General features: G+C 31.1%; 1 protein-coding gene across 3 annotated transcripts in view; it reads left to right on the forward strand.

Moving 5' to 3' along the window:
- The window catches only part of LOC107455157 (ceramide synthase 1), a gene marked incomplete at its 5' end in the record, with an annotated part of 94,994 nt that extends 81,610 nt beyond the window's left edge, over window positions 1-13,384 (forward strand). The window contains 2 exon segments of one of the 3 annotated variants that reach the window (XR_011636738.1): window positions 10,970-11,132; window positions 12,904-13,384. Coding sequence is in view for 2 of the 3 variants with exons in the window: in XM_016072626.3 (XP_015928112.1) it covers window positions 10,970-11,057 (88 nt within the window). 3 annotated transcript variants of the gene reach the window in all.
- Window positions 13,385-13,390: the final 6 nt, after the last annotated feature.

A 13,390-nucleotide genomic window follows, 5' to 3' on the forward strand; every position in this document is an offset into this window, starting at 1 on the left:
ATGATAAATTAAAGTTAGATGAATTCCACTCCCAATCCTTATGTTAATGTTAATTTGCCAAAATTTGATATCCCTACTTTTTCTGTACGTTTTGATTCCTGGTTGAGTTTTAAATCTATTTTTTTAAGTTCTATTGATTCAAATAAATCTTTAAATGATATTAAAAAATTGCAATATTTGCAAAGTTCAGTAGCGTGTGATGCGTCAAGATTAATTAAGGGATTTGCTATAGCTAGTGATAATTATAAACATGCGTGGGAAACACTTTTAAATAGATATGGCTATAAAAGAGAGTTAGCATTTTCACAGGGTAAAAAATTGTTTTACATGAAAAATATTAAATCAACAGCAGATTCCATTCAAGTAATGATTGATGAGTGTAATGAAGTACTTAGAAATTTTGAAACTTTAGGTTTAGAATCGAACAAATTGGTTGAATTATTGTTGGTTTTCATGTTACAGAATAAATTAGAGGATTCAGTTAAGTGGGATTTAACTCTTGAAGAGACCAATTTTCCGTCGCTTAAAAACTTTCTTTCATTCCTAGAAAAGCAAGCTAGGAGTCTCCAGGGGATTAAACAAAATCAAACCCCAGAAAAATCAAATAGAAACATAAATAAAACGTTAGCCCTGAAGCAGAATTTCTTTGGGCTTTCTGCAACAAAACTCTCTAGCACTAATATCTTTCTGCAATATACTTTTAATAATAACTAATATACATGTTATTAATTAAATTTAAAGTAACAGAAACGTTGTATTTGCAAAGAAAAGCCTATTTGGATATAATAAAATTGTATGTATTTTTTTTTTAATGAATATGTAATATTTTATTATTCTAATATCATGGGCGATATTCTCACATTTTGTGAGAGGAAAACACACTAATTATTTCTTTTTTCGCATCTCGTAAATCATTTAAAAAAATAGTAATTAAAATTTGTAAAATCAGTAATAGAAAAGAAAACCAAATTATCTTTATTTTTCCCAAATGGGAATAAAAAGAACACCAGCATTTCTTCCCCTCTNCGATATAGGCGTTAAATCGATATGTCGCGATATATCGATTTATAGCCCAGTCCTACTCTTGAGTGTAATTGTGGAGGGAAAAGAATCTTTCAAACTTTTCTACTGAAAAGAAATTTTTGCTTCTATATTCTTTATTTTTCATTCTTCTCAAATGGGAATCGAAAAGTTCGGAACATTTCTTTCCCCTCCGATGCGCTAAAAATATCTCTTAAACATAATTTTAGAAGAAGAAAAATGTAAGAATTTTTGCAGAAAAGAAAACCAAAATTTTTTACTTTCTAAAAGGAAATTCTTTCTGCAAGAACTCTGTAATGCTCTGCGACAATGTCGCCGCGATCCTGCCACGGGGAACGTTAGCACTTAAAACTTAAATCAAACTATCTGACAGGGGATCGTGCAAGCTTTGTTTCTTACCATATTCTCTACATAAATGTGAAAATTTTTTAAAAATGAATTTTCAGGACGGTTGGACGTTGTAATCCAATCAAAATCAGCTGCCAAGAGCTCACACGACCAAGTACAAATGCTGAAAATAATCCAATTTGTCTAACAGGTCATATGACTGATTCAAAATTAATTTTGCTATCAACAGCAATTGTAAGAGTTAAAAATAGTCGGGGACTATTAACTGTAAAAATATGTTAACTGCCGTGCTTTAATTGATGGGGGTTCTCAAGCTTCTTTAATCACGGAATCATGTTGCAAGAATTTAAATCTTCAATTTCAAAAATCTGAAAATACAATCTTAGGATTAGATGATAAAAGTTACAGCTCTTGCAACTAGAAAGGTCGCTTTGAACTTTTCGTCGTATTTTAGTCAAGAGATCTTTAATGTAAATGCCCTTATTGTCAAAAATCTGCCTTACTTAGAATCTCAGAATTTGACTGCCCTCATATTCAAGGATTGAAACTTAGCAAATCCTACTTTCTATATCAGTCGACCTATTGATATAATCTTGGGCACTGACATATTCTTTGATTTAATTCAAAATGGAAAAATTTCAGGGTTCCAAAATCAACCACCTGCTTTAAATTCGAAACTAGGTTGGTTACTGTCTGGTAGAATTTCTGCTGATTCTAGGAGTGAAAGAAGGAGTATGTCATTAATTAATTGCCATGCATTAGTGGAATTAGATAATGTTATGAACAAATTCTGGGAAATCGAATCTGTCCCAAATGCTACTACTTTATCTATCGATGATCAAAAAGTCGAAAAATTCTACCTTCAAGCAACAAAAAGAAATCGCTATGGTAGATACATTGTTATTTAACTTTTAAGAAAGATAGAGTTTTAGGAAATTCTCGGAATCAGGCAAAACAACGATTTTTTTCATTGGAAAAAAGGTTTCGTGATAGCCCTAAATTCGAAAATCAATATGTTAATTTTATAAGAAAATATCAAGATCTGGGTCATATGCAACTTGCTCCGCATCATGAACTTTCCAAACCAACTTCAGAGTGCTTCTATTTGCCACATTTTGGTATCATTCGAGAAGAGAGTGAGACAACCAAATTACGTGTTGTCTTTGATGCATCCGCAAAATCCGAGACAGGCATTTCTCTTAATGACGTTCTTCATGTGGGTCCAAAACTACAAAACGAACTACAGTGTAACGTCCCGTATCTGGAAGGGTCGATTTCCAGAGCACTTTTTAACAATCAAAATAAACAAACATCTATCTTCCCCTCTCTTTTTTTAAAAAAAAATGTCTTTGCACACACGTTTTTTTCCTTTTCTAGCTTCTAGTGGTTCATGCATTGAACCCATAAATCTACAGAAAGAGGAAGAGAAGACTTTCCAAGACCTTAAGTGATGCTCCTAATCAGGAAAGGAGAGAGATTTGTTTTCAAAAGAGCACAACTGAGTCTCCTCCCTCCCCCCCCCATCTTTTTTATGCATGCGGCTAGTGAAAGACGCAATTCCTGGAACCTTTTTATTAGAGTGTCAGGGGAAGAAGAAATACTGTGAAAAAGGGTAAACATAGCAAATGTTAACTTGGAGGGGGAGTCACTTTCAGTCACACAAGAAATAGTAAAGAGAACCCAATTAGCATGCCGCGCCTTTATGCTTGATTGATGGCTAATGATGGGAGAGAAAATAAGAATTTATCACTGCCCCGCCCTCAACTTGAATGACAAATAAGGAGGAAATTAATTTTCTTCACCTACCCACCTTAATGAATGACTGGAATTTCCCCTTCTTGCTTAAATCCTTCTAGTTCAAAATGGCGGAGAGAGCAATTAATATTTTCATAACTGTCAATTTTTTTTCGTTTTCTTTATGAGCAATAATTATTTTTTTCTAATATTTTGTTTTTGATTGATTAGATATCATTCTAATACTAAAACATTGCCCGAAAAATAATGTTTATTTATTTTTTGCTTCTTAGATTCTGATCGTTTTAAGCTTTGTTTACCTTGGGGGTCTATTATATGGAATAATCCAATATCCGGACTTCCAAAAGTCCCACCGATTCCGGATATGCGACTTTCCACTGTATTTAATGTTCTCTTAAAATTCAGATGTTATCCTGTTGCTCTAACCAGTGACATTGAGAAAATGTTCCGTCAAATTCAAGTGAACAGTAGCGATGTGGATTACCAGTGAATCCTTTGGAGAGAACAACCTGAAGATCCATTACTTGAATTCCGATTGCTCACCGTAAATTACGGTGCAGCTCCGGCTCCTTATTTGGTTATTCGCACTATTCAACAGCTGGCGAAAGATGAATCAGCGCACTTTCCAGAAGCTTCTAGAACCGCCGTAGAAGATTTTTATGTTGACGATCTTCTAACTGAAGCAAATACTGAAGAGGAAGCTCAGCAACTAGTCAGTCAAATGATAGAGCTTATGAAAAGAGGAGGATTTTCAGGTCAAAAGTAGGCTTCTAATAAATCATCAGTCCTTGAGTCTTTACCACCCGAATTGCGCAGCTCCTCAGGATCTTTACACATTGAAGGAGATCACATTTTGAAAATCTTGGCATTATCTGGGATGCCAAGGAAAATACTTTCCGAATCAAAATAAATCCTATTTCCAGAGACACTCTGACAAAACGTCAACTTCGTTCTATTATTGGTAAAATTTACGATCCTCTTGGTTTCCTGTCACCTACAACAATTCAGTTAAAAATCCTGATGCAAGAGCTGTAGAAAGAGAACCTCTCTTGGGATGATCCATTGCCTTACAAGATTGAAAAAACATGGTTTCAATTCAAAGATCAGATGGAACATTTAGCAGACATTAAGATTCTCAGATATCTTTCTGATGATCCATTAATAAAGTAAATTCAACTAATTTATTTCTGCGACTCATCTCAATGCGCATATGCTGCGGTTTTTTATTTACGAACAACATTGTGCTCTGGAAAAATGCATGTTGCAATGATTGCTTCAAAAACAAGAGTTGCTCCTGTAAAACCAATAATGTTGCCTAGACTGGAACTCATGGCAGCTCTTCTTCTTTCACAACTTTATGTTGCAGTTCTAGAATCTTTGCAGAAAGTCATTCAAATCGAGAAAACTATTTTGTTTTCGTCGTTTTGGGTTGGTTGAAGTCGGATCCTACTAAATGGAAAACATTTGTTTGTAATCTTATTTCCAAAATTCAAGAATTGGCATCAGGAGTAACTTGGCAGCATGTAAAAAGTCAAGAAAATCCTGCTGATTGGGCTTCTCGTGGTATTTCTGCATCAAAATTGAAAAATCATGATTTGTAGTGGACCGGACCACAGTGGTTAAGACAAGATTTCTCCAAGTTCCCATCTATTGCCTCATCGCAAACTGAAGAAGATAAAAAATGTGAAGAACAATCAGTTGTACTTCTCAATAACATGACAGTTTCTAACAAAAACAATTATTTTTTAACAATTATTGAGAACTTATCATCATTTACATGTCTGATTCGAGTAATCTCTTGGTGCTTGCGATTTATTAATAACTGCTGGTCAACTAAAGTTTCTAGCGTACTTTTATCTCAAAGAAATTAATAGGTCCTTAAAAACAGTTATTAAGATCATTCAAGAATCTGATTTTACCAGGAGCTTAATCATCTAAAAAATCAAATCCCTCTCCCTAAGAACAGCAACTCCATCAGCTAAGTATATTTTTAGATACAGATAACATTATTAGAGTTGGTGGACGATTGAAAAATTCAAATTTAAACCAAAATCAAAAGCACCCAATGCTTCTTCCAAAAAATCATAATTTCACCAAAATTTAGTGATGCATCCAATTGCATAGTGGACCTCAGCTGACATTGTGTATCATCCGACAAAAATTTTGGATTCCTTCTGGCAGAGATGTGGTTAGAAGAATCCTTGTAAAATGTCTGATTTGTTCCTGTCTTAAGGCCCAGTCAGGTAATCAAATTATGGGTGACCTGCCTGCTAGTAGATTCAACACTGGTAGACCTTTCTTAATCATTAGGCTGGACTTTGGAGGACCATTTACCTCTAAACCTAATGTACCTAGAAGTAGAATCAAGATGAAGTCCTATATTGCATTCTTTGTATGCTTTGCCACTAAAGCAGTGCACCTTGAAGTGGTTTCTGATCTTTCAACAGATGTAGCTGCATTGCTTAGCTTAGCTGCATTGCTTCTTAGCTGCATTGCGTCGTTTTATTTCTAGACGTGGCAAGCCTACCAACCTCTACTCAGATAAAGCTACTAACTTCAAGGGGACATCTTCTTTTTTAAATGAACAGACTCCTTCATTCACCAAAAATTCAAGATGTGTCACATAAATCAATCAACTGGCATTTCATCCCACCTGCAGCTCCTCATTTTGGTGGACTATGGGAGGCAGGAATTAAATCAGCAAAACATCATCTCACCTAGACGTGCAAATCAGCCACATTGAACTTTGAGGAACTTTGTACACTCGTAGCACAAATTGAAACATGTCTAAACTCCAGACCATTGACACCATTATCATCCGATCCTCATGATTTAGAACCTTTAACTCCTGCACACTTTTTTATTGGTGTTCCTTTAAATTATTTTCCAGAAAAGGCCCCTACTGAATCCATTTCATTAAAAAAGAGATGGCACCTGATTCAATTGCTCCGTAATCAATTTTGGTCTAGGTGGAGAAGCGACTATTTGAGCCATTTGCAGCAGTGGTGTGAATGGAATAAACTGAACAATAACTTTAAGGAGAATGATTTAGTTCTCTTAAAGAATCAAGATCATCCACCTATGAAATGGAGTTTAGGTAGAATTGTGAAAACATTTCCAGGCAGTGATGGTGTGGTTAGGGTGATAGAAATCAAGACTGTGAAAGGAAATTTCAAGAGACCGATAACTAAATGTTGTCCTCTTCCTCTTGATTGCTGAACATAGTTCAGGCGGAGGAGGATGTTTAGTTCATAAAACATTTCGCCGATAGATGGCGCTGTTTTCAATTTCAATGAAAAAATTTTACTTTTATTAATAACATTAAAAAAATCATTCTGTTTTCTTCTGCTTACCATTCAAATCGAGGCTAGCGAGGTTCCTATAGTGGTATTCATCTTCACAAATCAAAATATGTCGAATGAAGATAGTAGCTATTGTCCCATTTCTTGGTATAATAAATCGAATTACTATTCTTCAGATAACTAACATTATTTTTTATAGCAGCAAGAAATCTTAGGTAAGCCGATTTTGATATTAATTCAGAAACTTACCAATCGAAACAGTGACAATGAATTTAATAATTGGTGCTGTAAATTGTTCTAACACTAAGCCTGATTTAAAATAATGTATTTGGTAATGTTCATTGTGACATACAATTTGTGATATACAAAATCTAGATTATTATTCAGAGATATTTCTTTTGTTTATTTTAAAAATCCTTTCTATGGCTCTGATCAATGTTTGAATTCTTTGCTTGGTTTACTTTACTTTACTTGGTTTAATAATGTTGCCATTATTTGTACAAAAGAACTGTTGTAAAATGTTGTACTATTTAATACTAAAATTACAGATGCAACTTTTTTTCAAAAGTATTTAATAACACAAATTTGTTTGTCGCTGCTAGAAATTTATACTGTTTTCTCTTAAATATTCAGTACTTTTTTTGGACCAATTTTCCGGTGATACGTTCTGTAAAAAGTGAAATAGTTTACATTTTAGAAACTTTTTCTTTTTGATCTTTCTTAAATAATTCGTAATATTCACAAATTTTTCCATCTATACACAATTTTCATAAAAAGATATTTCAAACTGTTGTTTATAAATATTGGTAAGGATGGTTTACATATCAATAAAAACACTTTTTGATAAGATCCCTAATTTTTTTAAAAAAGAATTTCTTTCTAATTTAAATTGTGTTGTTGATTGCTGGATAATATAAATTGATAGAAAAATTAATTTGAAAATCACTGATTTTGGACTTTAAGTCCCTCCCCCTCATGAGTACTAATGTGACTGTGTTTAACCTTAAGAAACAACTCATTATCTGAGTTACTTTTAAAAGACTGTGATTTTAAAGCGATTAGTAAAAAGGAGCCAACCGTTAAAATTTCTGCTGGTTCATAATGTAACAAAGAAACAATTATTGTTCAGAAAATGAAGACTCTGAAGTGTGTTTGAGGTGTCTAAACTGTAGAGAGGCAGCTGTGGTGATGAAGCTTCAAAGTAGTGGTTCACTAGAGAGCTTAGCAAAAGATGAGGTCATCCAGATTATAGGCATTGCAGGTAGGATACAAAACTATGCGGCAACAGTGTCATGAGATAATTTATCTTTCCAAAACTTGAATCGTTCTATTCTCCTTAGAAATGGTATTTTTGATGAATCATTCAAAAGAGATACTGGAAGGAGATGCTTGTGAAGCATCATTTCAAATCACATATTTTGAATTCTTTTAGAAATTATATTTATTTTTAATTTAAACAACTGCAACATGAAAGATTAATGGTTTCTGTGATTTTCTTTCACTAAACTGAATAATAATAATGACATTTAAAAAAAATGAATAGCATAATTTTGGCTAATTGAACCTAATGCTGATTGTAGATGCACAGGATTATAAGTAGAAAGCATTTACAAAAAGTCTGAAAAGACTCTTAAAGTGATACTAAAGTTAGGAACTTTTTACCTCAAAATCTGATTTATTATTCCCTGACGATTGTGACGAGCAATGGAAAAAACAATGTAAGTGCTTCAAGAAAATTTTGTGAAAAATGACTTAACAGCTATTTTTTGCCATTTCAATACTATCGATTCAAAATATTTCAAATTTGTTATGCTCCTACCTTAATATTAAATTATTGTGAAAAAAATTTTGCCAATATGTTATTCATGAATAGTTTTAAACAAATTAGGAGTTAAGATGATTTTCTGCAACGGGTTATACTTTTGTGTACAAATTAAAAATCAACGTATTTCACATATTTCTCCTCTTTATGAGTTGCACGTGCGCTGCATGTTCTTGCAACAATGTGATAATTTTTTTGTGTTTTTTATTTATTTATTTTTAAAAATTTTTTAAATACATTTCTTGTATTTATCTCCATTATTTTTATTTGCTTTTTTTTAATTATATTTTTAAGATTTTTACCGTTATCAAAGGAGAAAAAAAAATTAATAAAGAGACAAAAGGGAATTAAGGTTAAGAACATTTAATTCAACTATACATACAATAATGCATATATGTTCATATTATATTCATATTATCAGCAATCTTGATTAGAGATCAATTAAATCTTTCGATGTTTCAGATGATTTAAATTGATTCAGAATCATAACTGTGCTTCAGGAATCAAATTTCCAAAAAATTTTTAATGCCGTATTTTCTTTTTTTTTTTTTTTTTTTTTTTTTTTTTTTTTTNTTCCGTTTTTTTTTTTTTTTTTTTTTTTTTTTTTTTTTTTTTTGTCTATGTGAGGAGTGTCTTGTGCATAAAGTTTTACTAGAGATTCTTATTTGCTACAGACGGTTTTAAGAACTCAACATCTGCCCATCTTTGAAAAAGTTCTCAGAAAATTTTAATTCCTTTTAGGAACTCCACCATGTTATTCCATGATAAATTGTTGTTAAAGTGAATAATCTATCTGAATTGATCAAATTTACAGGTGACTACTACATTCTGATTCATCTTTTACAGGTTATATATGAAATTTGATTAGTTTCATAATTTTCAATGCATTTGGCTTGATTTTGGTTGCCTTTAACCTTCCGTTAGTCGCGCACTTGTTTCCGACATGGTTAATCGCGTTGCACCTATGAGGTGTTTCTGATTTTTTGAAAGCCAAATGAAATTTAGTCTAGTTTAAATAGTTAATTGTTACCAATTTAAGACTCTTTAGAGAGATAAATATCAAAAAACTTATTTAGCGAAGTACCGAAGATAAATTTTTCTTGCTCCCGCGTCGGATCTCTTCCTCCATCACAAGATGTTCAACCAATTAACGCAAGAAGGTTCTGCGGTTTTTTACTCCGTAACCATTTTCTGTGTATATAACTTGACCATTTATACCTGCTACGTTGAGAAGGACAGAAAATGAGATAAAATATATATATTTAATTCATAAAAATATTATATCCATAATACTTGCGTCAATGGTCGCGCTGCACCAGAGGGGTGATTTGAGCGGTTCCAACTCTCCATCGACATGTTCTAAGGTCGGTTTTACACGGACATTTGAGTAATCCAAAGTTAGGAACATAACATTAGGCTCGACCCCCGGAAAAATCTATTGACGGCAAAGGAGGTGGAAGTGCAGTAGGGATGCACCTGTGAGGTGCGCGCGTCTAACGGAAGGTTAACTAAGAATGTCAGTGAACTAAGAATGTTAAGTAAGAACTATCAGTGCGGGCATATAACAGACACTTAACCTTACAAAACATCAGTTGAGAGTAAACTGGGCAACTTTTACTAATCTGATTATTAATAATAGCTGTTTTCTATTTTCTAGTTTTTTCATTCGTCTTTTATAAGAATATTAAAATTTATAAACTCAAGATTTCAAACATTATTCATCATCAATAGAAATGTTAAGATTGAATTTTTAAAGCTACCATTTTAAATTTAAACTTAGGTAACAATTTGCATTTTACAAAGTCATTTCATTATTTTTAATTCTACTTGGCAGATTTATTTTCGCAGCACATAGAAAAATAAAAATTACGTTTGAGTTGAAGTTTCAATAAATTATACCTAATTAATTACACTTACCAAACTTTAATGGCAATTATTAATTATTTAGTGTGATGAATGTACATAGTTGTAAGACACTTACCAAAAACTTGTTTATTGTTAATAATAGTTGGTTTTTATTAATAGACATATTTGTTACATTTAAATAAAAAAAACTTTCTCGCCGGATCACATAGTCGAAAACGAGACTTTGTAATGTTGATGAAGTTTTCACAAAATTCTCTGGTAGTATGAAATTATTTGATTTGTAATACTTTTGAAAAAAATTATATTTCTTAGTGAAATCAATTTTCAAATCAACATTTACTCAATTAGCACAAGATGCTAAAGAAATGACACCACAGATGGAAAAAAAGAAAAGAAGAAACAGTGTAAGTACGAGGGTTGCCAGGCTATTCTTTCCCATCGATCAGTTACTTGTGATACAAAAATCATTGTTAAGTCCATTTTTCTACAGCTCAAAAAGGTCATCTTGAATAGATAGCTACTTTTTGTTGCAGCGACAAACATTTTTGCAAATTTAAGATTTAGTCGGAGTTACGTTGAAACGAAATTACAAAAAACTGATTTTTGAAAGAAGAAAAAGTTTTTGCAATATGTAGCTATTTTTACAAAGATGCCAAATATATAAAATTCTCAATTTCAAATTTTTTGTAGCTCTTGTTGGTTTTTCAATTACACGTATTTTTCTTTACTTTCGTCCCTTTTACCCTTTTCTAAAAGAGGGCATATTTTGTTTTAATTGAGTTTAAAAAAATGCTCTCTTTTTTTTTTATTAAGTGTTTTTATTTTTATTTTTTAGAAGTGCAAATAGCAATGGCAGCTGCGATGATACCAGACTTTTAAATGGTGATGTTACCGGAACAGTGAAAAAAATGCACCTAAGTTAGTGGAAATGAAGAACCTTCCATGAAAATCTTTATATTGAGCTGATATCTTTAATAGAGTTTGAAACTTCACATTGTGTAAGGCTTATTTTATAAATTGTATTTTGAACTTTAATGTGCATTTTAGTGGACTGCATACAATTTTGTACATAAGCATGATGGAAAAAAATTCTTTTGAAACAAAATATCTTTTTATTATTGATTTGTGTGATCTAAAAAGAAAAATGAAATTATGCAAATCAGATTTGTTAATGGACAGTTATTTTATTGAATAGCATTTCTTTGGCTGCTAGAAACTGCATTCATTATTTCTGATTAAAAACAAATATTTTTTTAAATTATTTCTTTTTAATTTATTTCTTTTTATTAGTGAAAATCATCTGAAATTCGTTTTGTTAGTTTGCTTTATATAAAGTTGCTAAATAATGAAGCAATTTAGATGTTTTAGAAAAGATTGTTTTATTATTATTTTAAATATTTAGCAAATACATCTCAAATCTTTATTTTCTTTCATCTACTTAAATTCAGATTTAGTTTTAAGTTCAATCTGAAAAAAGAAAAGAGCTTTTTAACGAACATTTGCATTATTATTTTAGTCCAAGATAAACTTAGTACACTACTAAGCGAACATTTGAGTCTTGTTTGTCAGCCGTAAATAAGATGCTGCTGTTCAAATGTCATGTTGAGACTAAACTAACCTAAATATTCTGCTTTCAATAGAAGGTGATTCCTGTAACTTAATCTTAAGGCAAGATTTAAAACTTAAGTGAACTTTGACATTGTTAGTTATCTTAAATATGCAACTAACAGTAAAGTTAATTCCTTTGTAATTTATAATTTTTTTTCCATTTTAATCATGATAGGTGTGACAGTGAAAAAAAGAAAAATTAAATCTTTTAAAAGTTATAGTAAAAATAAATTTTTTTCTTTCAATAAATAAGAATAAAAATTTCCTTTAAAAAAATTATTTCAACTTTCTCTTCAGAGATAGTGTAAAAATAAACATCCTTAAAGAAAATTTATTTTATTTTAAAGAAGTCAAGAAAATGGTTTTTTGCTTAGATAAGCTATTAGCATTTTAAAATAAATTGATATAAATAAAGTATGAACGATAAAAAAATGCTGTAAGTCCAATTGAGCAATAGTATATATAATATAACAAAAGGATTTGTTAAATGGCAATGATCATCTTTTACAAAATGGTTGGATGAAGTCATTCCATTGGGGACAACACATAATTTTTGCATTTTCACCCCTGTCTTCACTCTGCAAGTAAACTGACTGTGCACATGTGTATGAGAATCACGCAACATAGTTGCTTCATGCTTGCAGCTGCTTTAGAAGTTAATAATTGTTTCACTTTTGATCTCATTTCAGTCATTTTATTTACCTTAAAAAGTACTTTTCTCTTTCAAGATTTTAGTATAAAGATGCAAAGAACTTTTTTTTTTCACTTAAATTTTTTATTTTTTTTTTCTTACTTCAGTTGTTTTGTATCCACGCATCTAGAAAGTTTTGGAAAGTCAGGAATTTCGGTATTGAACAAAATTTGTCATGAAATGTCATGATTTTAACAATTTTAAAAAAAAAAAATCATGGATTTAGGTTGCCGAAAAATCAAATTTTTAAAATGNCCCCCCCCCCCCCCCCCCCCAATTTCATGGTGTTCTTAATTTCTGACAAAATCCCCTCTGACAGTCATATTTTATTAAAAAATAAAATGTTTTTATCATGTTCTTTAAAAATTATGGTATTCTTTCAAAAAATAAAAGAAAAAGCATTTTTAGAGCGGATTTTCTTTTAAACTTCTGTGATTTCAGAATTTTTATTATTATTTATTTTATTTTAGCAATTTAAAATTTTAGCTGAAGCAAGCCAGTATTTCTCGGGAGTATTTCTTTCCTTTCCAACGAACAAGAAAAATATCTTAAGAATATAGTTCTGCAGAAAAAAAAAGAAAAAAAATATTATCTTTCTTTACTCTGTTTTTTTAAATTTAAAATCTTTAAATATGAGAAGGCAGAGTGTAACAGTTTTGGTTATACCTATCATTTCGATTAATGTTATTACAATGCTTTTTTTGAATTTATTGTTGTATTTTTGTCAGAGAAAATAGTAACTTCGTTAAGTCATGAAAAATACCTGGAAATAGTCATGGATTTGAAAATCTAAAATGTAGCAGATACCCTGCAAATGACTCTGACTTTGGATTAAAAATTAATTCAATTTAGAGGAATGAAATAAAAAGTTATGAGTTGTTGATAAAATAATTATAAAGATGGGTTATATTATTAACATCCAAATGACTTTGTCTAATGATATTATTGACATCCAAA

Source organism: Parasteatoda tepidariorum, chromosome 5 (genome assembly GCF_043381705.1).
Source record: "Parasteatoda tepidariorum isolate YZ-2023 chromosome 5, CAS_Ptep_4.0, whole genome shotgun sequence".
NCBI classification, from domain to species: Eukaryota; Metazoa; Arthropoda; class Arachnida; order Araneae; family Theridiidae; genus Parasteatoda; species Parasteatoda tepidariorum.